This window comes from Malurus melanocephalus, unplaced genomic scaffold (genome assembly GCF_030028575.1).
Source record: "Malurus melanocephalus ecotype Western Australia unplaced genomic scaffold, MMel_1.1 scaffold_208, whole genome shotgun sequence".
Lineage (NCBI taxonomy): Eukaryota > Metazoa > Chordata > Aves > Passeriformes > Maluridae > Malurus > Malurus melanocephalus.
The window spans coordinates 194,659-220,078 of record NW_026623440.1 but is presented as its reverse complement, the minus strand read 5'-3'; the positions used below and the strand labels follow the sequence as shown (position 1 = coordinate 220,078).

General features: G+C 38.3%; 1 protein-coding gene across 2 annotated transcripts in view; it reads right to left on the bottom strand.

The window, feature by feature from the left end:
- The window catches only part of CABIN1 (calcineurin binding protein 1), a 104,562-nt gene that overhangs the window by 54,021 nt on the left and 25,121 nt on the right, over positions 1-25,420 (bottom strand). For both annotated transcript variants that reach the window (XM_057373879.1, XM_057373880.1), the window contains exons 24-29: positions 24,470-24,730; positions 23,757-23,908; positions 23,037-23,215; positions 12,549-12,731; positions 10,168-10,508; positions 4,886-4,999 (exon numbers count right to left, since the gene is read on the bottom strand). In XM_057373879.1, coding sequence (XP_057229862.1) covers positions 4,886-4,999; positions 10,168-10,508; positions 12,549-12,731; positions 23,037-23,215; positions 23,757-23,908; positions 24,470-24,730 — 1,230 coding nt within the window. The remainder of the gene's footprint in view (positions 1-4,885; positions 5,000-10,167; positions 10,509-12,548; positions 12,732-23,036; positions 23,216-23,756; positions 23,909-24,469; positions 24,731-25,420) is intronic.

Genomic DNA, 25,420 nt, shown 5'->3' with positions numbered 1-25,420 from the left:
AAACCAGCACCCTGCCCTCCTTTTCAGAATCAACTTTCCTCTGGTAAGACAGACAGATGTAACTCTCAGCCTGGAACACAGCTAAGGAAAGAACCTGCTACATGGAGAGTGGCAGAGAAAGCTCCTGCTGGTTAACAGCGTGCTGTATRATAAGAGCTACCTTTAGAAACTTGCAGCACCAAATTTAGATTTCAGCTACTCAGTGTCCAGAACTTGCCCTTCTGCTCAGCAGAGTCTCCTGCCAGTGCCCAGTCACACCTGGCACGAACAAAGGCAAAGTAAAGGGAAATCACTGCTGTCTCCAGCTTCAGGCTCTCAGTGGATGTCCCCACCTTAATGTGACCCTGCTTGCTCAGACCACAGAATGAAGGGCTTTACAGACACAGAAGAGAATAAAAATACTGCATTGCTTTTGGAATTAAAAATAGAACAATTATCCGTAACAGTCTGCAGCAAGTCTTCATGCACATCAATGTCTACATTATAGTATATCGTGTGCATGCACAGTTTTTGTCTGTGGGGARCAGTTACCAAAGATGGACATCAAGATCTCTATTACAACAGATTATYATTACCATGGAAGATGTGCCAGGAAAATACAAATAGTGTATATTAAACCATATGGAGAACTTGCTGGTACATGAGCTCAACCACCAAAATGCTTCTTCCACAATCCCCACCCACCCACAGCCTGATGAATGCCCATCATCTGTGCACAAAGTTTAACTTTGTTTTATTAATAGTAGCATGAAATCTGGATATTTAAGAAAGTGCTCTACTATATAAAGCAATATATTGGGATTTTTTTCTCCTGCTGAAATAATTTCTAATTTAGTTACTATAGAAACCANAAAAAAAAAAAAAAAAAAAAAAATTCTGTATATATTTACACTCACGCTGAGAAAAAGAAGAGGAGAAAAGCTGGAGTGTACCTGTACGTGCAAGAGAGAAATGGCCAAACAAAACAGACATGACAGTAATTTATAGGAACACAGCTAAAACTTCTTAAAATTTAACAGCAATATTCATTCATATGATTGCCCATATGATTGSCACCATTAATAAAGCCATGAACATGCAAAAACCCCTGCTCATAGAAAATCGAGGCTGTTCTTTTCTGTTCAACAAATAYGTACAATAATGCAGTAACACTATTTTTTCTTAGAACTGAAAAAGTGAAGTTCTGAGCATCCTGACATTATTCTGATATGTCAAATGAGAAATCAGGGCTAACTGAACGTGCCTTTTTTGCTCATTAAGTCACAACTGAGTGACAGCTAACAAATTATACAACAGCCCATGACACACAGATCCCGACCAGCAGTTCTGCAGTAAAATTTAACAAGAGACAGCTTTACCCAGGTTTATTTCTTTTCATACAGTGCTGTCATAAACATTTCATAAATAATTCTACTAGGAGTATACATGATTTATAAAATGTCTGGGAGGAGCTGCTAGCTTTCTCTCCAGCACTCTGTTGTTTGTACTTGTAAAATTGAGTCAGCTGTAATTTCAACAACCCTGAATCTTCTCTACAAGAGATTAAAAACACCAGTGCTACTTGCTCCAGAAGAAAAAGGTATTCTAGTAGTTAAGTATCTACAGAAAACCACTGARACATTCATTTAACTCTTTTGTATCACAAGGCTAAAGAGTTCTCAAAAATAAAACCAAATACCTTTCATGGAAGCAAATAAACACTTTTGGGAAAAGGTTTCTGTTGAAAATAACCCTGAGGGACATCAATATGCTTAGAAAATTTTAAGGTTGGCCATTTAAGTTCTAAGATTAGATAAAACTACTTTTGTAGAGTGCTAGAATTTGTGTTTTATCACCCAACTCTGTATGTGAAGACAGGAGCTGGGACAGTGGGCTGCACCACCATCTGTACAGGGGATGACACACCAGAGTGTGCTCTGAGCACTGACCCAGATGGTGCAGCTCAGTTGCTTCCCCACTGCCTGGCTGGGAGCTTTGCATGAGAACAGAATAGCTGTGGTTTAACCCARGCAAGGTCAACGCAGAGCTGAGGGGTTGTTTTCCAAGTTGTTCACTGATTTAGGTTTGTCCAATTCTGKAATGTCAGCTGACACCACCAGCTTTTTGTCATGGGCACTTGTAGCCCTCTCCCTTCTCAGATCTGGATTTTCTCACTGTGCTATGTCTGTGTCATCTGTTCTGGATTAATGCCACATGCTTCACACAATGTTACTCGAAGAGGATTTTGAAAATATAGCTGGGTAGAAAATGAGACCGCCAAAATATTTTATCATGCTAAACTCGTGCCTGTTACCAGGAAGACTAACCTACATGCATGCAGGAATAAGTCAAGATGTCCCCACAGCTGAGACTGGAGTTCAGTCCCCAAAGTGAAATTTCTAAAGCCTGAAGGCTGTGGTCTACATGGAGGACTCCAGACTAAAACTACCTTTGTATGTAGACAGACCCAAGTKCAAACTGAGAATATCATTTACAAATACCTTCTCTCTTTTCTAATAGTATTGCCAATATATTACACTGGGCCAGCATACACCTTTTGTTGAARGTCATCCTTTCAAAGTGTATCTAATTTCTGATTAAAGAAATCAATTATGGGAATTAGGTTTTTGTTTATTTACAAAATAGCATTATTATATTGCTGTCTAGAATCTATACTAGCACTTTTTATCCTTCAGAGTATAAAAATATCAGTATGCAGAATAAGAAATAATTAATTTTTGAAATAATGCTAGAAAATTCCACCTAGGAATATAGCGGAATCTCTTTAAATTAAATTAGCTAGCATTAGCATTCAAAAACTAGASACAATTTAGGTCAACCACTGATCTCTCTTAATGTGGTAATTCACATTTTCAAGTAGAAACACTCCCTTATACACACCTTAGCTCCCCACTGCTCATCTTCCTCATACATTAAAACAGAATACTTTTGACACTTAACCCTGCAGTGATGAACAAGTCAGCCTTGATCATGCAAAGTTCACACTTGGCTCGAAGCATGTTGAATAAGTCGATTAATTTCTACAAGAATACTTGCACTATGTGAATCTGAGTCAAAGCATTCAGCAGTTTGAAGAGCTAATCACAGCAGGATTTTTGTAGGGAAAACTGGCAGATAAGGCAGGGAAATAACCAGCACAAAGCATTGTAGCCATTAATCAGGGCACAACTGTTTAGTCTACCCTATCAGGCTGTGCTCTGGTTTCAGCTGGGACAGAGTTAATTCTATTCCTAGTAGCTGGTACAGTGCTGTGTTTTGGATTCAGTGTGAGAATAATGTTGATAACACACTGATGTTGTAGTTGTTGCTAAGCAGTGCTTACTCTAAAGCAGTTTCCCAGGCTCTGCCAGTGAGGAAGTGCACCAGAAGCTGGGAAGGAGCATGGCCAGGAAAGTTAACTGGAACCRACCAAAGGGTAGAACAGAGGTATGTACATAAACCAGTATAGAAACTGGGGGAAACTGGGTRGGAGGGGCCGATTTCTGCTTGGGAACTGGTGGTGCTCAGCAGGTACTGACCAGTTGTATTMTGCATTATCTGTTCTTCTTGGGCTTAATTCCTCTCTACTGTCCCTTTTCATTACTATTATTGTAATATTTTACTTTATTTCAATTATTTAACTGATCTTTGCCCATGGGCTYTACCTTTTTCCTGATTCTCCTCCCCATCCCATTGGGGGGTATGGGAGGGGAGTGATCAGATGAGTTCATGCTCTTTAGTTGCTGGCAGACAATACTTGTTAATCAAAACTTCTCTCCAGAAAGGTGCAATGATATAGAAACCCTTTTTGCAGACTGATCCATGAATCAATTTTGAACCACTGTCAGTATTCCTTAGCTGTTCAGCCCATCTGAGGGATTAYAATCAGAGAAGGGCACTTACCTTGTGCCAGAGCTTTGCACAGAGGTGTTAATTAACACAACATACAGCAAAAATTAAGACAGATGTTAACTAGATATRAAATTGAAACAAATTTCACAATTACAATACTAAAACAGAAGCACTGGATGGGGAAGCAGAGACACAAAATTCACAAAAGAAAGACACAAAACACTGGCAGCCACGGAACAGGTAAGGACTGTAAACTGCCCAGAATGACAAACAGAGCATCTCCCAGGCTCACACCACACACTGCAAACCAGAATTCCTACAGAACCCTATCACAAAAGAACAAAAGTCACAAAAACCTGGAACCTACCACAGAAAAGCCAAAGATACCAAAGACAACAGCAGTCTGTAAGWGGCAATCACAGCAGGGAATTTGATAGATAAATGCCTGTGTAAGTCTCAGAAATATTCTGTGTCCCATGTCAGTGAGAGGCACAGACACYCTGGTGCAAGATAGCACAGCCACAGGGACAGGGRCACAGGGACAGTCCCTGTGACACTGCTGGAGCCTCACTGCAGGACTTGCAGACACTTTCTGCTGAGCCATGCTAACAGAGAGGAGAGCACAAGAAAGCTCCTTCCMACTCAGGGGATTTCTTAGAGCAAATATTGCACTACTTTCCATCATGAGAAGTGCAGGTTGAGTTGAGAAACAATAAACAAGAGGATAATTAACATGAATAAAATTAGAATTTTTTAAGAGGGCTCAGCAATCAAGTATATGGTAAAMAATGCATAACTGAAAAAATGTTGGTGCTTCTCCTTCCATGTTTTCAAGCTCATCAGAAATAATCCTTCTAATGTGGTTTCCTTCAAGAGGGACATTCATCCAGTAAATATCTCTGTAATTCTCCCTTCCTTTAGCTGCTCATGGATTGTTTAACRTGTCTGTGTGGAATTTCACATCCCCATCCCTTTGCAAACCTTTCAAATGAGAACCAGGTGTTGCAGTGATGGCTGGGAAAGCACGCTGTGTTTATCAGCTTTGTAAACTTACGTTGAAGAAATTGGTCTTGTTCCTCTCGCAGAAGAGGCCCTGTGCAGGCATGTGCTTCAGCTGCTGCCAGGGCACCCCGCTGCCCAGCAGCACATCCCGTGCCCACTGCAGGTTCTGTGGACAACAACAGGCAGGTGAGTTCAGGCAGGGGATGAAAATACCACCACAGGTAAAAGTAAAAAACAAAGCATGCTTTTATTTATTAACTTGCAGTGTCTTTTCTCATTTTCCATGTATTTACTGTTCCAACAGTATTTGTTCTCCCCACACACTCTATGGAAGTGCTTCCAGCTCTTCCCTCAGGCTAACTATCTGCAGGGAATACCTGCTAGAGCTCAGGACTCAACCTTCAGGCTTAAACTGCAGCCTTCTGYTAGCAGGGTGGTAAATTCAGACCTTTTATCCCTACCCAGCCATTGCCCTCTATGGAAGTTCACTTAACCTCCCTGGAAATTCCATGACTGTCATCAAACTTGATTAATTAACAAGAAAGTATCAGTAGGGGACTAAACAATAAACGACAACCAAAAATTGATAAAAGCACTACACTATCCCTGTAAGAGTTCAGTGCATGAACCTCTCTTGTGTAGCTGRGAATAAGGGACAGCTGTTGGCTCCAGGCAGAATGTTACCAACAGATGGGACAATTATTAATTGCAAGATTTCACCAATGGAAGCTTTGCTTTACTTCGTTTTTTTATTTCAGGCTTTGAAAGGGACATTAGAGTTGCATTTGACCAGCTTTTGTACAGRCAACTTCACAACAGAGGACATGAAAGAAAGAGGAAGATATCTGGTTCATAGAGACAAATGAGAATGTTGGACTCTGGCTTTTGTTCTGTRGACTGGAAATACACTTCTGTGAGTCATAAATGTGATTAAACCATCCAAGAAGCATATTCCAGCTGTAATATGCTTTTTTTGTGTGTGTGTGCGTGTGTGTTGGGGTTGGGGGTAATTAGAAAAGTTCTTACCTGTTCCAGATTATTTTTGCTTATGGGACTCYGGTGAAACAATAAAAGCTCTGCTCAATCATCAGTGCCTTTGTCCTAATGACAGCAATCATGCAGAAATCTCCAATGTCTTACCAGAACTGGAGCATCCCCTCTAGCAAAATGTTGATTATGGATTCATGTGCAAGAGAGCTGAACGCTGGCAATACTAATCAGATATTTATGGGTGTCAAAAATCCTTCATTCAAAGAGCTTATATAGGTACCTACACAGGACCTTCATGATTATAGWGTAGCACAATCAAGAGGATTTGGATAGCTTTCTTTTGGCATGGAACAAATACATGYTCACTCATAAACATCACAAGGTACTTTCTGGCTGGTCATGGGAATCAGTAAATTTAATTATTATCACTGAGTGTCAAGTATAATTAAGACTGAAGAAAGCAAAGTATGTAAACTCAGCTGCATACTAACTTTTTTCTACATAACTTCTTTTGTAATATGTATTTCTGTAATCCTGTTAGCATAATYCTGCAAAATACTTGGAAATACATACAGAAGAAAATACAACACAACAGAACCTACAGAAGTCTGGTCTTTCATGAAAGTCATCTTGTTTTGAATAAGATCGGAATCCAACAAAAATAAGCTTATTGTAACATCCAAGATTCAGGCGCATAAAATGCTTTCTTTTATGCTAATCATAGTCATCAGACATGTAAGTTAATTCCAAGTGTGAAAATGAAGTAAACTTGCCTAATGTATGGTAATCTGGATCTTACAGTTAAAACTATCACATAAAAATTCAAGCAAAACAAAACCCTTAAGAAAGTTACCATCCYACCACAAAGCTTAAATCTAAAATCCCAGTCCAAAGAAATGTTAGCTATGGATGTATTCCCAAATCAAAGTTTTACAAGGAAAAGGTTAAGAGATCATTAATTGTAGCATCATGCTCTGGTGCTGGGATGTGCTGTGCACTTTACACTGACCATCCACAGGCATGTGTTTGGTACACATAATTCACAGGCTTTTATTGAACAAGATGATGGCAGYAACCCAGCCAGGAGGAGAAAAGATCATTCAGACAAATGGGGCAATTACACGGTAACTTCACACAATCAAAACTAATAGGAATAAAAGACATAGTTACAGATTTTCCACTACCCTTCTCCTTAAATCAGCATGATCACTTATTCCCAGTAAATACGCCTGAGCAGGTCTCAACTCATTAGATTTCACAGAGTCTGCTCTGCTTGGTTTTCAGCTGATGAAGTTATTAGGAGTGGGTGAAGGGATCCAGGACATAGCAAAAAGGATTTATTCTTCTTGGCGCACTGCTTGCCAGCCTGAAATGCTGGATTTGGCTGTCTGACTCAGGGCAATTATGAAATACTCTTTCCAGTTCAGCTGTTGCCTCCCACATCTTTATCACCCCAAGATTCAAAGACAAGATGACTGACAGGGTACAGTAACTTGCAAAAAGCTAAAGTAGAAAAGGAAAATCTCTTATGGTCAACCAAGTGGAACTCTGAGTCACCTGGGACAGATATCCCTTAACTCAATGCTGTCAGAAACACCTTTACCTAAATTGGAAATTCCATAAATGCTTCTGAGAGGTGAACAGAACACTCCAGCACACTTTAATCCTTCTCTCTCCTTTCATTTGCAGTCCATTAGAAGGCTTTGTCTCAAAAACCTCCTACTCCTGCATCAAATAAAAGCAAAAAGACTACTGACCTTGAAGGGTGGCTTTTAATGAACTGTTATTACCAAACCATTCCTACTTCAAATGGTTACATCTATTATGGTTACAGATTATGTCTGTATCTAAGTGCATATTAAGCCTACATACGTATAATCTTGTAATTTCTGCATGCATGTATTATGCCCAGTTTGACTAACTTGCCATGTCAACTGACCTTATGTCACACCCAATATTAATTTCCCCATTAAGGGCTCTATTAATAACAGACATTATAGACCACTGAAACTTAAAAACTAACACAAACAATACTTGTGAGCAGATTCTTCCAGAATTTACAGAGCACTTTTTATTTTGAGATTAAAAAAAGCATGTAAGTAAGTGTTTTGATTTCCTGACAACCTGCTGGTTGCAGATTATCAAACCARTTCCACATACTGATCCGTAAGGACCATAAGGCAAATACTTTTCACAAAGTTACACTGACAGTGTCTTGCCAAGTCCTAACTTCTCTTTCCAAACGGTGCCAACATTCATTTTGGAGGTAAAAATCACAAAGGATGAAGACTTTACTTCAAGACAAGGTTAATGGGAAACTAAAACTACTGCACAAACTGRCAGTGAAGTAACTTCTGAAAATTCATTCTTATTTGCCTGAACTTTTATTCCAAATAAAAAGAGCTGTGTGTAAATTTGCTCTGATAACACACTAAAACAAAGAAAAATAGACTCCAAATATTAAGCTGGATTTTGCAGAGGCAAAAAGACCTAACAGAACATGTAGGGGCTTGCACCAACAAAATGTTCAAAGATTTTGAAAAGATACTTTAAAAAGCACTCAACAAAATATCTTTACTAATGTCAAAACAGCAAAACCAGGAAAACTGTAAAATGGAAGAAAACAGATTGCATATGGAAAACTTGTTTTTCTATGCACTGTGGAGACCTGCCAATCCTCTCCTTTCCCAGCCAACCATGAATTTTGGCCATCAGTCTAAATTCTTCATGCAAATTCCTGGCGTTGGTACGTAAATGCTGAATTTTCCAAGATGGTTATATGCATTTAAAAATTAATTTCAATTTTCTAGAATTTACCACTCTGCCCTGCCAACAACACAACCTGATGTAATTTATCTCATTTTYTAAAATCAGGCTTATAATAAGTATAGGTAAGCATAATTCTTACTCCAGTTATTGCTGAAAATGCATAGATCCATTTTGTGTTTTAAGTTTGTGCAGGAGTATAACTCCCACTAAAGACATACTAGTCTGCCATTAAAACACAGACATTTGACATTGCTCTACCTGAATGAGAAGAACCTGGATGAGTCATTAAACAAAGAAAATGTAAAACCCATGTGAAAATATGTAGTATACATACATCAATAAGAAAAGTTTTTGGGAGTTTGCAGTGTCCAGTGGCTGTTTGTTATGCAGACAAGTAATAAAAAAAGGCAGTAAACCCCAAAAATGTTTGTCAAAGCCAGCATGGTAACAACTAGGCTCAACCAACCAGGATTCAGTTTTTCTGAGTTCCAAGAGGAAACAGATTTAGGCAACAATGTGTATTTCACATAGAAATCCATCACTGAGTTGATATTTATATAAGGAGAGAGATATAAAAAGCAAAAGARAAGGCTTCATCAGGGAAAAATAATAGAAGAAAATATTTTACAAGTAGTTCCTCAGGCAAGGACATGCCATTTGAACCAATAAATTGAAAACAGGCAGCTTTTTTCGTTGAATGTTGATACAAAATCATGTCAGCAACAGTAATGACAGATTGCAGGAATCTATGGCTCCTATTCATGATTAGCTCCATGGAAAAATTAACAACTGTTACACAAAAACAGCATAAGACTGTTTTCAAAACAAGCTCTCTATAAAAAAGGGTAGTGTTTTTCTGGATAATCACTCTACAGACAAATGGAATATTCATCACCTTGCAGTAGGGTGGTAAGACATGCTTGTGCTCACTTAGCAGTGACACTGGTGCCACGTTTTTTACTACGAGGCCAGGAGTACAATTTGTTTCCCTTCCCTGTTATTCACATAAGCTTCAGTACTGGTGGGGAAGAAAATTCAGGAAGCCATGCAGAGCAGCATATGACAGTCTAATACAAGACTTCCAAATATAAAATCTGTGAGTTCAAACCTTGATTATGACAATTAGTAACATAACTCTGATAATTTCAATGTACTATTCCTATACATTTTACTAACAAAGACCCAGGATACCCAGAAAGTTTATCTTTGTTATATGATGTGTTTACACAATACTGATTAATTTCTGCTTCCAAATCACTTTTCAGTGCACTYATTCAGTAAAATAAATAATTGCTGTCATTTTTATGAGAACATCTTAATTTATGTGACAAATCTAAAATGTAATTCTCTGCTGAATGACAGAAAATTACTTAGTTCAGTAATAAAAAAAGAAATTTTCTCCTTAACTGACCTCACACACAAGTCATACAATCTAGGAGCTGAAGACTTCCCAAAGGGTAGTTTGATTCCCAACTGCATTGAACAAGCTTATCTACCATAATTTAAGACTGAGAGTTCTGAATTGCTCCCAATGGCAACACAATTTGTTTGCTGCTGTGGCAGCTCAGTGCTCACCTTGTGGGTTTTGCTGTAGGTGTAGAGGTAGGCCAGCCTGTAGAGGCTCTTGTAGTGCTGGGGGAAGCGGCTGAGGCACAGGCAGAAGGAGGAAATGCACTGCTCCGTCAGGAACTTCCGCTGCTCCTCCAGGTCTGCGGGAAGACCGTGAGGAAATTCAGATGCATCGTCTCCACAAGGCTCAGCTTTCTTTTTGCAGTCCCACTGTGAGGGAGGGGGGATGGCAGCTTTGATGGGATTGCCAGAAGCAGACTGAAGATCCACCACAAGTTTTTGGACCGTAGGCTCAGCAAGATTGTAAGATTCTGAGCTCTCCAAAAGCTCTTCTGACTTTCCTGCACCTGGAACAGTAAGAGAAAAGTGACAATGAAATTGCCATTTCCAAATGGCAAATGACATACACAAAATGACAGAAATAAAATATGACAAAAGGTAATCCTTTTCTTCAATAAAGCATGGACAGAAATACTGAAAAAAAGTTATGGCTATTCCTGATGTTCATTGAATAAGTAATCTGCAAGTCATTGAGAGAACCACACAGTGACAATCTCCACTGTCTTCACTTGGGTTTTATCCTGAGCAGTAGTATGAATTCAGCACACCTTACACAGTGCAGGATTTTACACACTCTTGGAAGATTGAGGAGGAGGAGGGAAAAAACACAAAATAAAAGAGTAAATTCAKTAAAATTCTAATGCAAAGAAAAGAAGGAACAAAAAATTAAAGCCACCCTGCCAAGTGAAATGTATTATTCTTAACAGTCTGCCTAGAAGAACACAACTCCAGAACACAATACAGGCTTAGACAGAATGAGCAGCAGCAGCTCACCTGATCTTCTGCATAATGTAGGGCCTACAGTCCCACATAAATATTTTTGCAATTAACCTGGTAACTCATCATTCATTTGACCCATCTTTTGTTGAAGGATACCAAATCTTACTTCAGCAAGCATCTATTACAGAGGGAGCTTCCACATTTCCTGCTAGCTAGTCATTATTGCTGGAAAYACATGTGCTACATGCAGATTAATTTCTTTAGCTTTGATTTTTAGTCATGGAAGTTTACCATGTCTTTGTCTTTGCTAGGATAAAGAGCCTCTTACATTAGATCTTATCTCCCAGCAGAAAGTGTAGACATACACTAAAATCTACTTCATCCTCAAATATAAAGCTGCTCCATAACTTTTTCCCTGATAAGGCTGAAATTTTGAGTCAAACATGTATTACAGAACTCAAATTTTTCAAAATTTGCTTGCCTGATGTCTGTATCCATTATAATTTTACTATACTGGTAGCTTTATGGAAAATAACATCTGTTCTAATAAACACCAGTAATTYAAGAATGCATTTGATGATTTTTCTGACAGACAAGTGATGACAATAACAACTCACCACAAGCCTGAAAAAGACTACTGGATTTTGTGATTATAGAAGTACTATTTTACAAAATTAGGAATTGGCATCTATTTCAGCATGTTAATGCAAACACCACCACAGGCTTCTCCAGCTTAGGCAAGACTGAAGTGAAATATTTTTAAAAATAAGAAACCAAGGTAATCCAAGTGCAAACAAAAGATGACTGCTTGGAACTTGYTCCTAGCGAGATCAGGGAAGAGATTCAGGACCATCCACATAGCTTGGTTTCTGGATATCTGAAATTGAGAAAAGTGTGAAGGGGCCAAAAGATTTAACATCCCRCAAAGAACCACAGCCTGGACAGGTGGGCAAAATTTAGACTTTGGTTTTGTTTGTCTTTCCCTGTTGAAGTCCAGCCTCTTTATCTACTGCCACATCCAACTGAACAAACATCAGGCAAAGGGAAATTCTGGCTAATGGATTTTGAAACAAATTTTCCAGTGGAATACAGAACACTTAGGATTATTATAGATGGAAAAATCTGGTAGACAGCAATTCTAGTTCTTCACTGAAATGAAGTATACAATGGAATAAAACATCTAATTCTACTACTTATGCTCTTTGTACTGAATATTAAGCTGCTACTGGGACAGAACAAAAAGGGCATCTATTCCTGGGAAAACAAAAAGTCTTGTTTGAGACTGTATTCAAGTAAATATTCCTTAAATTATTAAGAGATTTGAAACACTGAAGAAAAAGTAAATAACAACCTAAAAGAAGGCAAGGCAATCAAAGGGACACCAGAGTTTATTCTTTTCTCTGTAAGATTTAACAGATAGAATAAATTGGGTTGGTGGCCACATAAGTGAGGCACAGTTCCAAAGTTAAGCTATACACATAGAGGCAGCAATAATACCTAGTTAAAATTCTTAGTCACAGTGCAGCATATTTCACTGCTTGTGCAAGCCAGGAGAAACATTTTAATGAGACTGTTCCAGCTGACTTTATCTATTAAATCAGGCATACCCTTCTCCTCTGTAGATCCCAGGGTCTCTTTRCTGAGCATCAGTGGGTCAGCACAGGTAGTAGAAATCCTCTTCTCTGTGTAAGTCTTCTTCAGGCTGTCTTGAGAACTGGCAGGCTCATTAAACATATCCTGTGTGGAACTGGAGTCAGACAGCACTACTCCAGTGCTATCCTGACTCCTCTCTGCAAAAGAGATAAAGAAGGAATGCACCACTTCATACTCTTCAAGCTGTTACTTGTCTCTTGGTAACAGCAACACAAAACCATAGCCACTCTGCAAACCTAAAACTGCAATGCACGACCCTTAACCACCACCAATAAAAGGTATTTAATTCTCATCACATTTCTTCCTAGAATATAACCCTGGAATTTGATTCAAAAGCAGTAATCCTCAACTTTCAAGAGCAGTTAGACTGGCAAAACAATATTTCAGCTAGTATGGCCCTGGAAAATTTCCCAGGTTTACTGTACCATTTGCTTTGAAAAGCACCCACTGTAATTTTGATTCTGACACAAGCAAAGTTCAACTGATAAGAGAAAACCAAGAACAATACRGGTAAAAATTACTCATGAAGGAGAGAAAAATCAGTACAATTAGAGGGCAAAGACTTACAGGAAGGATCTCTGRTGCCAGCTATCCTGCAGGTGTAAGATGCTATTCAACAAATGTTCTGAAAGGTGACTTGATAAGGCAAATAAACAACACATCAAAGAATTAGGCCCAACACAGACAGGAAAGCTCCTGGACTTCAAGGCAGTAGASAGAGGAATAGGAGAAGTGACTTTACAGAGTGCAGCCGTGGCTGCTGACTACAGTACAGTCACAACGAAGTTGTTCATCTGCACAGGAACAGGCATTGTGACTTCATCATGGGGGATAAAACACACCTCAGAACASGCAAGTGAAAACCTCCCACCCATGTCTGAAACCTGCCAGATATAACCCAAGCTCTTCTACATCAAGGGTTATCAGAGGCAACCCTGCATGACTAAAGTACACAGCTTAGTCTCTCTGACAGAAAGAGGCACACACATTCCCACTGAGATGGGAAACTGGCATTCTTCCATAATATTGTGCCAAACTAATGCAGTGCTCAATATAAAATTCCAATACAGGCATTTTCCTTTAAATCTGGAGTCCATAAGAATCATTTTCAATTTCTTCTTAAGATACTGATACTTGATTCTGTGATCTARTWAGAGATGTCCCTGCTTATTGCAGGGGTGAGGGACTAGATGATCTCTAAAGGTCCATTCCAACCCAAAYCATYCTATGATTCTATACAGAAATGGCAKAACCAGGAGGGGGKTACACCCATTGTCTAGATAGTTCCACTGCATTCTGATTCATTAATTTTATTGATAAGATCAAGAAAGAAAATTAACAAAGCAAAAGTCCTTGCTTTGAGATGAGCGGATAATTTAATTAGATTTCTTCTGTTCCATCTGAATTGCACTTGTTCAGGAGAGAGCTAAGGGCCTCCGAKGAATTTATTTTATCAAGATAAATCCCTCTGTAAACCTTCAGCTTGCAGATTGGGTTCTGCTTATTAGGATTCCAATGAATTTAAACCARATTTGATGCACTCTGTAGGCCTTTCACTACCACACAAAGAAAACCTTCCCTTTCAGTGAACAGATCTTAATAAAACTGTATCTTGAAAAAGAATGGGGGAACAGTATTTGCTTCCTAATTGGAAGCTATACAGTTGGTTAATGATGACAAGTTTTATACAGAAAGAATATAATTATAAAGAATGGGAARAGAAGGATTCTGAAGAGAGGTCAGTCAAGCTTTAAATGACTCATTTATAAAGCTTTAATAACTTTCTGTGGTACAAATCAATACTATTGAACTCCCAGTTGACATCAGGAAAACCATTTACAGTAGCTCCCTTGATATTTTTTAGAAGTTTCTGTATCTGTGGCAAAGAAGATGAATTAGTCATCTAGGGAAGAAAAGAAAAATTGCAAATTTCCAAATGTTGCCACAAGCCTGCAGGTCAGTTCTGATGTGTGGGTTATGACAGATGAAGCATTAGAATGTAAATCAAGAAGTGCCAGACCAATATGCAAGGGTGAGATCAGTTCACTAGGAAATTACAATAATTTTTCATCATGCAAAGATAGACAATGATTCAACACATTAAATTTCAAATGTATGCATGAGCTTTTCCTTAAGGGAGCAAATGTAAATACCTTCTTACAATTAGCTAGCTATTTTAATTTTAAATTTCTGCTTAAATGAGTGTGGGTCTAGGTAAGGATGTTCATTCTTCTTTTCTTTCAACAYATTAACTATATTTAAAAAATAATGATATTAACACTGGGCTCCCTTATCACAGGAAACCAAAGGAAGATGACTATTGAGACAAGTTCCTATTGTATTAGATATTTCTTGAATGYAGCAGATGCTTTCAAACTAAGTGAGCCAGATGGAAAACCCTGGAGTATTCCAGAAATTAGCAGCAGCCACCAGTTATTAGAATTAATTTCTCAGAAATCACAGAGGATGGGTAATGTCCCAGGGAATATAAAACRAAGTGTAGTACTTATCTTTACAAAGGATGAAAGGTCAAAGCTGTGAGCCAGCCAGCCTTCATTTTCCACAGAATTATTTGAACACAAATAAATAAATAAATCCTTCTATAAGGAACTAAAAGATAASATGATCAGAAGTAGAAAATGTGTGAGTGGATCCCAGCACACACATTCATATGTGCCTGTGAGCACATATGTGATTCTCAAAACAGGACTGGCCAAAATGTCAGGCTACTCTAAACACACTTCAGCAAAGCAGCACTCTTGAATGTGCAATCAGTAACTTCACAGAAAAAATATGTAAGAGTCTTCCTGTTCTACTGAGCACTAATGAAAATTAAACTTAATTATGGTGCCTGTATTTGGGACCCATATTTTAAAAAAGACACTGAAATAAGGAAAATTAATTAAGAGGAGAGGATAAAAAATGAGAGATTAATGAGATGACATGTGAAAATTACCAGGAGAATTGGACCTATTTATCTTCAAAAAGATGARGGAGAATTTCCAAATACATATGATTAACCAAAATAAAAATACAATAATTGCTGYTCACATTCATTAAGTACAGTGCAAAAGGCAACAGGTTTTAATTGCATAAGAAAACTGACTTTTTTTCCTCTCATCTCTGTCTTAACTGCTAAATACAGTTAGAAAATAGAATAGTGAACCTATAGAATCACCATAGGCTTTAGAAGACTGGCAGACAAATAGCCTAACCATAGCTTGGTTAGGTTAACCAAGACGTTCCTTAATATAATAAAAAGCTCTGGTAATACCTAAACACTGCTGTATGTAATGCAAAACTTCTGCCAACTGTACCAATTCATATCCTAACTCTGGTTTTCTAAACAGAAAAGAAAATGGGATATTTTTTAGACGTGAAAATACTATTCTCTTCTAGCCTAGTTCAAAAAGATAGCTTTTATATATATGTGTGTGTGTGTGTGTGTGTGTGTGTGTGTATGTATATATATATATATAAGTATATATATATATATAAGTATATATATGTGTGCATGTGTGTATATATATATATGTAAATGCTAGATGGACACAAAGCATATATTTTTATATTTGCTCTCCATAAAGCTTTTCCTTCATCTGCTCAGAGCTGACTGTAGTTGAGACAGTCATCAGTGTTACCCAMCCTACATGCCAAAGACTGAGGTCTGTGAGGCATGAGAATGAATTCCAAATTCCCAACTGYTATCAACACCTGCCCTTTTGAATTATGCAAATCCATGGAGAACATCAGTGCTTTTAAAAAAAATTCTGCTYTAATTAAAGATAATTCAATGCAACTCAGTGTAATTTAGGAGTTAAAAAATTACTGGGTTTAATATTTTGTTTACCTATTTTCTTAGTTTCCCCACCCAGCAACAGCAATGAGGCAAGCTTTTCAAAAAAGCTAGCATGGTCCCTTGTTGTAAGAAATTGGTAAATCAAGGACTAAATATTCTTTTGAGGTCCCTTCCTGTAAAGTTTCCTATTACTTCAAAAGCTAAGATAAAAATACAGCTGGGTATTAATGTCCCAAAATTATTATCTGTAGCGGAAATGAAGAGACTAGGGAGAAAGTTCTACTAAATTGTGCATAAGTAACTGTAACAATATCCCTATGAAAAATATGATGTGACAGTAGATATCTCTCCTTGGTATTATTATATTTTGTTTTGTTACTTCATTGCATAATTCCTAAGTTTTAAGAAGATTTCAAACCATCTGACAAGCTGAAAACTCCATTTGATGTAAAGTTAAGTATTTCATGTTTAAAGATTCAGAAAATGGCACTTGAAAGCAATTTTTTTAACCTGATTCCTCATAATGTACTCAACTTGTGACATTTCATTACAAATACATGTCAGATTACATCACCCACTCTGTCAACGGGTGAAAAAGAGCAGCTCTGGACAGAAGATGTAAAAGGTCAAAAGGAAGAATCTTGTTAAGTTTCCAAGGTATTATTAAAAAAMCACTAATTATTATCAGAACGATGTCATTAGGAAGAAAGAACTTACATRTACTACCAAGAGCTTTATTGTATCACAGTGAGGTCCTGTCAGTCACATGGATGGTTAAATCACTATCACTACTGAAACACATCTGTCACAGTTGTTGGAACAAATATCTGAAGTACGTTTGCCTTAATTTGATGCTTAAGAGCATTTTAACATTAAGCTTATCCTGAATGAAATATGTTTACTGGGTTGACTCCAAAAATCCCTACTCCYCACTATTCCTCTATACCAGAAGCAGCCCTGAGCATGTCACTGTCACTGTTCCCTCAGCATTTGGGCACAGCACCTGCATGCCAACCCATCATCAGGACAAAGTYCTGATGTTAAACTTTGGAAAGCCCAAGTGACTGTTTAATTTTAAAATGCATCAGGAAAAACAGGGCTCAGTACTGCAGCAGGCCAACATCCTTGGCACATGAGCCCTGTGGACCATGYATAAGCCTTGTCACCTACACTGTGCCCATCCAGCACTGGAAGAGGGACAAGAGAGTGATGTGTCACAGTGTAAATGACCTGAACTAGCAGGCAGACAACCCAGTGACAGAGCTCTCACTGCCAAGTGTGATAACCAGGTACCAGCTGTGGTACAAACTTACATAATTTATTCTCAGGGGAGCTGAAGCACAGCTTCATGGTGCCAACGTGAATGAGGTGCTTTGCCTTTGACAATTAATTACTATGCAGCTCAGTGACCCCTCTTTTGAAACYTCTCTGGAAGTCAAAAGGAAGAGGRAGAAGACCTCTGAAACATCTGCATGCAGGAGTAACAGGCTCAGAAAACCAAGAGGGTACAACTCACTTCTGAATAATATCTTTTTCTGTCTTAAACATCCGAAGGAAAATGTATGTCCAGTTATTACAAAAATCACGATAAACAATCAGCTACGAGTCAAGAAATGAGTGGCACAGAAAGCTTYTCTAAAGAGCTCTATACATATGCTAGCTCAAGTTGCAGAAAAGAAAAATCTTGCTGAACAGCTCAGAGCTGATGAATAAGCAACTATATATAACTAAAAAAAAAAATCTTGTCTCATGCAATAAAGGTAGGTTGTTCATAGGCAGGGAAGGTAMAGACTCTCTTTGTCCTGCCTGGCACCATCTCTCCTCTCTTCACTTGAACATATGAACATTTTTCTTTACTGGTCTGCAGTCAGAAACATGATGTATCACAGAATTCTCATTCTGAAAACAGATTCCACCCATAACAGAAGACAACATTCAGCTCTGCATCGAAAGGCACTTGCACATTATTAAAAACAAAGGAATTGMAGAGATTTGCATGGGAGTAGGTTAATTTGAGTACAGCAGTTTAAAGGGAGTTCTCTTTTAACATGAGTCAAAGATGAGAGTCTATGTTTTGTCTGGCTGCACTGAACACCGAATGTGTTTCCATAACTTACAGTCCTATATGGCTGTTCTGTCTTCAAGAGCAGAGCTACAGAATATCTCACCAATGTCCCATTTATTTGGACAAATGCTTTTTACATAATCTCACACTACATCTCAGTGTGACACTTGTACTAATCAGAGAGAGGTTAAATTGGGGAAAGGTAAAAATGGAGCACACTGCAATAAACTGGGTGTGATTCATTATTCATGTAGTCCAGTATGCAGTCCCCATGAACATCCAGCACCACGTGCCAGAACAGGGCATGTACTGCAGACACAAAGATTTCATTTTTAACTGCTGAATACAGAGAATTTTGAAAGGCAAGATTTTAATCTTCAAAAATGYGATGTGGATGCACTTTTTACATACAGAAACATCCACTCCATCCCAGAAGCTGATTTAATTTAGCATGAATGACAACATGGTGCAAGAAATTCCTCAGARATCACCTTTGTCTCATCAGGCTGTTGAGAACCCCATTTACAAAAACTGTGCATCTTTATAACATTTGCAGAATTACAGACCGACAAACTATGAAGTGAGACTTCTCCCACAGCACGAAGCAAGGAGCCTTTCCCAGTGAGTTTATCATGCAGGTTCTGCCAATTATTAAAAGCAAGCCGTGACAGGTAAAAGCAGGAAGAGAATGCCTGGGGAACAGAGATTTGTGTAAAGGTTAGAGGCAGCACGGGCAATATTGGTTGCAAAAGCAATCAGGCAAAGACAAACACAAAAAAGGACAATTAAGTCTAATTACACAAAACATACTACATGACATGGATGAAGACTTAAACAATACAACATTTTAACACTGCAATAGCAATGGATACATCATCTGCATACCACCACAGTAATATGGAATTGAGTATCAACACAACAAAGGCATATTACAGTAAATAAGACCTCCTAAACAATGTCCCAGTCTACTTTTTGGGAAACAGATCCCTTATTCAGATTTTAAAAAAAAATTAATACTTTTTCTGCTTTCCTAACTAACTTTATTGYTTTTACTGCAATTGGTCTTTACTGCCTACATAGATCCAGCATGCATAGAGGAGGACAGAGAGCATATCTGTTTTGCTATATAACACTGACCATTTAGCTATGTTAATACAAAAACACCACAGGTAATGATAGTCTGGGTGCCTGGTAAGTTCCTGGTTTTCCTGTTTCCTGTTTTACTTTTGGAAAATGAGAGTGTGAACCTAGGCTTCAGACTTCAAATGCACGTTTTCAGTTTGCAGGGTTATAAAACAGAATAGGCAGGGGTGATGACAGGAAAGACAGGATTAACAGAAGGAAAGAAAAGATGTTGCTGAATGGAAGGACAAGAAAAGAGAARGGAAGCTGCCCATTTCACACACATGACAGCAGCGAGTCAGCCAGCAAGTAACAGCTGCCACTCAGCAATACTTTTGCCTCCTTGAAGGAGATAKGCTGGCAGCTGCCATGAGGAAAAAGAAGTCTCGTTATTTTACATGCTGGATTTATTGGTTCCTTTCTCCCATTTTCATTAAACACATGATCTAAAACTTGTATCACCAACATTCATTGGATATTAAAGCCCTTCAATGCTCTCAATTTTAACAGTGATTTCTGCATATCCCAGTCACCATCTTCCACTAGCAAAATGTGCTAGAGAGCTACAGAACTATAATGATACATTTAAAGTATTCAAAAAAAGTCTGCCCTCACAATTTCACCTATCTACAGATTTTTTGTTTGAAGATCAGTCCCAATATTTTCAAGAAAAGACGTCCARCTGCACAGCAATTTTCTCCAGCTTSTAATGAGATAATTTGCTGCTCTAGAAGGCACGTTGYTTGATATCTTGTTAAAAAAACAAACCAACAACCCCACCAAAACCCAAACCCACAAAACCCACAAAATTAATAGAAAAAGTAGAGTTCAGAAGGATCTGCAAGTGTTCATCTAGTCCATTCCTTTGTCCATCAGGATAAATTACATCTCCATCATGCCTGGCAGACAGCTGCAYTCCCACATTTTRATGACTTCCAGTGCTAAAATGTTGCAGGGTTATACAAAAYCAGTATTTGCTAAAACTACTCTAAYGCTGTTTTCTAATGTTCAGAATGAAAATGCAATTTAAGTGTAACATCATGTGTTCTGTCTTCCGTGAACATGGACATCCTGGGGTTTTGCCTCTCTTTGTACAGCTTTCAACACTATTTAGGTTACTCTGTTACCATGTCTCCCCTGAGTCTTCATAGATAAAACATCCCAATTCCTTCTCTTTTTCCTCACAGGCCATGTTTTCTTGAAGATCAGAACACTAAAATGGTCAAAAAAGGTCTCAAAGGTCAGTAATGATCCCAAATAGCATCTTGCCTGTAGCAATACATGAAAAGAAGTGTGTAAAACTGTACAATACCCTTACTTTACTTATGCCATATATGATCAACAATACCAATACAAGAGTAAATAAGAGTATTGTCAGGCCTCAGAAAGAATAAATATGTAGGCTGAATTTAGGTCAACTTATTCGTTCATGAACAACAATATGGACAGTTGCATTTCTGTCAGAAGGGTTAAAAAATAATCTAAAGAGTAGTCAAATGATAGGTATTTTCTTGCTATTTTTAGGTATGGTACAATAGAAATGCTGGCACCAGCTTTCTTCRGTGATGTGATTATGTGTAAGATGTCAAGAGCATTTTACTTCAGAAGTATGTATTTTAATACAAGTAAAATGCAAATGCATGCAGAAGAGCACAGTATATGCAATAATATAAAAGTAGAAGACTTCTGAGCCTGTTAGCTCAGCCTGTTAGCTCTTCCATCTGTAACAGCCCCAAGGCAAATATTTCAGTTTCCTGGGGTTCTTCAATATGCTGTAYCCAGGGTTTAGTTGTGCCAGCAACTTACAAAACATTCTGAATGATGCAGTACTCTGCAATTCTCCTTGTCATGGTTACACACAGCCTTCCTGAAGATCACCCAAACTCCGCTTCTTCCAGCAGCTGACATTTGGAATTGCTTTGACAGCACAAAGCTCAGTCCCAGCTAGGCTCAGCTTGCAGATCCAGGAACTGCTTCTTCAGCCCTGGCAGAGGCAGATGTTCCTGCACTTGCACCTTCAGGCTTTGCTCAGCAGCCACCTCCGCTCCCACTGGGCCATCGGCTGCCACAGCCCAYAATGTCTTACTTGGAGAGAAGGTACTAACGGCACACACTGGAATATTTATCTAACTTATGTCTCTCCTGGGAGCATTTAGACAGTCTTCAGGACCTAAGCAGATGTAGTCTTAGGCAGAACTGCTTCTCACAGGGAATATTACTTAGGAAATGTTTAAATATTTGCTGCCTTCTATGTTGTTGTGTCAAGACATCAAAAAGCTAATAAAAGAGTCTGATCACTACATAACCCGTTGACACCTCCACACTAGAAATGATCTCAAAGCAGTCTAATGAATTACTCCCAAGTGAAATGCAAGCAATAATAAAATGAACATTTCCCTGTTCAATATAATGAAAGAGATAAAGGAAGTTCTGTCAGTTACACCAAGAATTATTTGTTGAGAAAAAGGAAWAAATTCACCCTGCAAAAATTTCAGRCATATGAACATTTGTTTCAGAACTATGTCAACRAAGTTATTTACACATTACCATTCTTCAGAAAATGACAATAGGAAGCAGCCCACCCTCCAGAAATAAATTCATATCAAGCAGAGCATTTCTGTGGGGCCTGGCACATTCTACCAACACTAAGCAAAATATTCTGATATTTTACTCCTTGAGTGCTGATACTCATAGATTGAGATGGATAAACAAATGGCCAGAAGAGTAGAATCACTATCAAATTCCTAGCCAAATCATTAAGTCAGGTTACTTAAATRGTAAACTAATTTCTATTATATATGCAATTGCAAAATCTTCATTAGCACTATGATGCCACCCCACTTCTGCATTCATGAGCCAATTATTTATTCTATCACTTTATATTCTACAAAGATGAGCTGCTAACCAGTCATTGTAAATGATAAAGRAAAATTAAAAGATGAAATCTACTGGACTGTCATGCAAATCACTTCGTGCTGAATCACAATATATTCAAAATAGTTGCCACCTGCCTCCTTCAAAAAATTATAATACTGGCTTGTGTTRTCTTTTTACCAATTTGTCTATTTTCAACCAATTTAAATTTTCACCTGGTCATTTCACACAGGCTGATACAATGTCCATCTTCCAAAAACTGAATCCACATCTTTCCTAATGAGCTCTGAAGAAAAGAAATCACTGAAAATTCAGTGAGTTCATACTCCYCCTACCAACATTACTGTTTTGACTAAGTGACAGGTTTCAACGGTGGCAGGTGACAACTCTTGAATTTGTATTTAAACTCTGATTGTACATCGATTCTATTTAAAGCACTGACTTTATAAAGATAATGAACTTCAATATTGCCCGTGTTACCACAGACCCCTCACCCTCCTTGAGCAGTTTGATGACTGCTGCTCAAACCCCCCATGATCAGAGCACTCCCTGCGCTGGCAGTATTGAGAACAGCGACTGTACCGTCCGGCGTTGCCTGCTGACGGGGTTTTTTACATTTGACGTAATCGTGGTCAACTGGAGTGGCTGTGTAAGGTGGGGATGTCAGACCTGGACCGGAGGAGGAGGGGAGGGAAGTCCCTGGGCCTGGTACTGTTCCAGCTGAGGAGTGAGAGTCTTCATCTATCATGCAAGCTTTTTCTCTGCGAGGGCAAGAAAATATGGGAAGTGTTTATATAGTSAGAACATTTACAAAGAAAATAAAGCAGACTACATGTTCTTACAGCATTTACAATAGAGCAATCAAATCTCACTAAGAAATACTAAATGATAGGTTTTTAGTACCAGTTACATCCTTCCCTTGTCATGGCTCATTAGTAAACCACTGCTTAGTTTATAGCTGTTAATGAGACAAATTATGAGGACTAAAATATTTCATCCTATAAACAAAGGTAATTTTCTTTTGCATTTTTAATAGTTGATCTAAAAAATCAAATTTATCAATAAATAAAAAACAGTGGCTTCAAAATGGATGAAAATATCAAAATTGTTCTGTTTTCTTCCTTTCCCATTTCCTCTGTGACAATTATTGAGATCTCAGAGTAGCATGTAATCTTACTCATGATACCTGAAAACTGCAAACATCAGAATAAATTTCATTCACTTTGTTTAGTTTATATTTTATTCAGCTTCAATAGTTTATAAACATACATTCACAGGATACTCCTGGAAACTAGCACTCACTTTTCTGCAACTTTTGGGGTGTTCTTCTCCTCGCCCCTGGCAAAGGGTCCCTCAGAAGCTTCTTTCATRAAACTAACCAGTATCTCTGCCTCTATTCCAGAGTCTGGTTTCCCCACAAGTTTCAAAATAGAAGCATGAAGTCGAAAATATACCTAAAAAACACCAGAGTCCATTTGGTCAGTAAAGAATTTGTAGCTCTGTAATCTATTACAAATAGTCTTTTCTCTATAGAATCTGCAGGAGTTAGTTAAGACATCTGCCTGAACAGGACTTTCCCTGCAAAGTTGCTTTGAAATTACAAGACCTGAAYACTACAAATTTTATAACCACAATCTATGGAATACAATGAAGAAAGCAGAGCTGGTCTCCTTGCAAGCAAGTCACAACTGAGTATGTTCTAGATCCACTGCTTTTACCAGACAACACAGTGAAAACGAAGGCCCCACCTCATGCATGAATTTGTGCTTCCACACGTACGAGGTGCTTGTGAATCCTACAAATGTCTGATTTTCATAAAAACTGTGTTTAGCAAAGTTCAGAGGTGGAAATGGCCTGTCTAAACTGCCTTTAAAACAAAACCAATCTGAATAACAGGCTCCATTTTACTCTCCAAATCTGTCTTGCAAACGTTTCCTGATGTAGAGCACTATCCASATCTGCCAAACAATCTGTAAGAACAAGGTTTCAACCCTACAAATGTAACTTTCTTTTACCTCCAACGCTTCCATGGCAAGTTCTGGTGGATTATGGTAGTGAATCTTCTTTGGGTAGCGAGCAGCCTCCTCATGCAGGTAATGCCCTGCCTGTTTGTAGTGCAGCAGGTAGACAACAGGAGGCTGCTTCTGCTTCTCAGCGATCTTGCCCAGCATGTAGTGGATCAGCCACTCCTCCTCGTCCCCGTCRCCCTCACAGCGTGATGCTGATGTGAAACACACCTTGGCTGTCTCCAGCATGCTGTCCCTGCGCTCCTCCATCTGCCACCCAGCCAAGGGGGAGAGCAAGAACACACCAATTCAATGCTGCTCACATGGAAAACTCTACAAATACACTGCTGCCTATATGAAAGCGCATCAACAAGGTACATCCCTTAAAACACTTTCRACCTAAAAGACATAGAAGTGATTAAATACATCCCAAGTGACCAAATACATYCCAACAACCCACAAAGTGTGTTTATGGATGGGTTTTTGTTCACTCCAGTAACTGCTGACACAAACAACCAGAAAAGGCASAAGTGTAAGAATATGAATATAAATCTAAATCTGAAAGATAACAACCCAATATTCATGTCTACAGAAATTCGACCACTTTTTGCAGCTGTAATTATCTTAACTCTTCAAAGGAAAAAATTATTTGCTTTGTTCTGCATCTGAAATCTGCTAGAGCCACTATGGGCCACTCTCGTTTGTGAAGAAAAGTATTTCATCTTKCTTGCAATGTATCTAATTTTGAGCTGAATACTCTCCCCACCCCACCCTGCCAAAAAAAAATTAAAACCAGCAGCATAAATTAAAGTTAAATGCCAATAAATTCATGTAAAAAAACTAGGTCAAAAGATGCATTAATGTAATTTTCTCTCTTTGAAAAAGAAGTTTATAAATTTAAGCTGTGTGGCTATAACCAAGAACTAAAACATAACTTTTCCTTTTCTAAACATTTTGTAA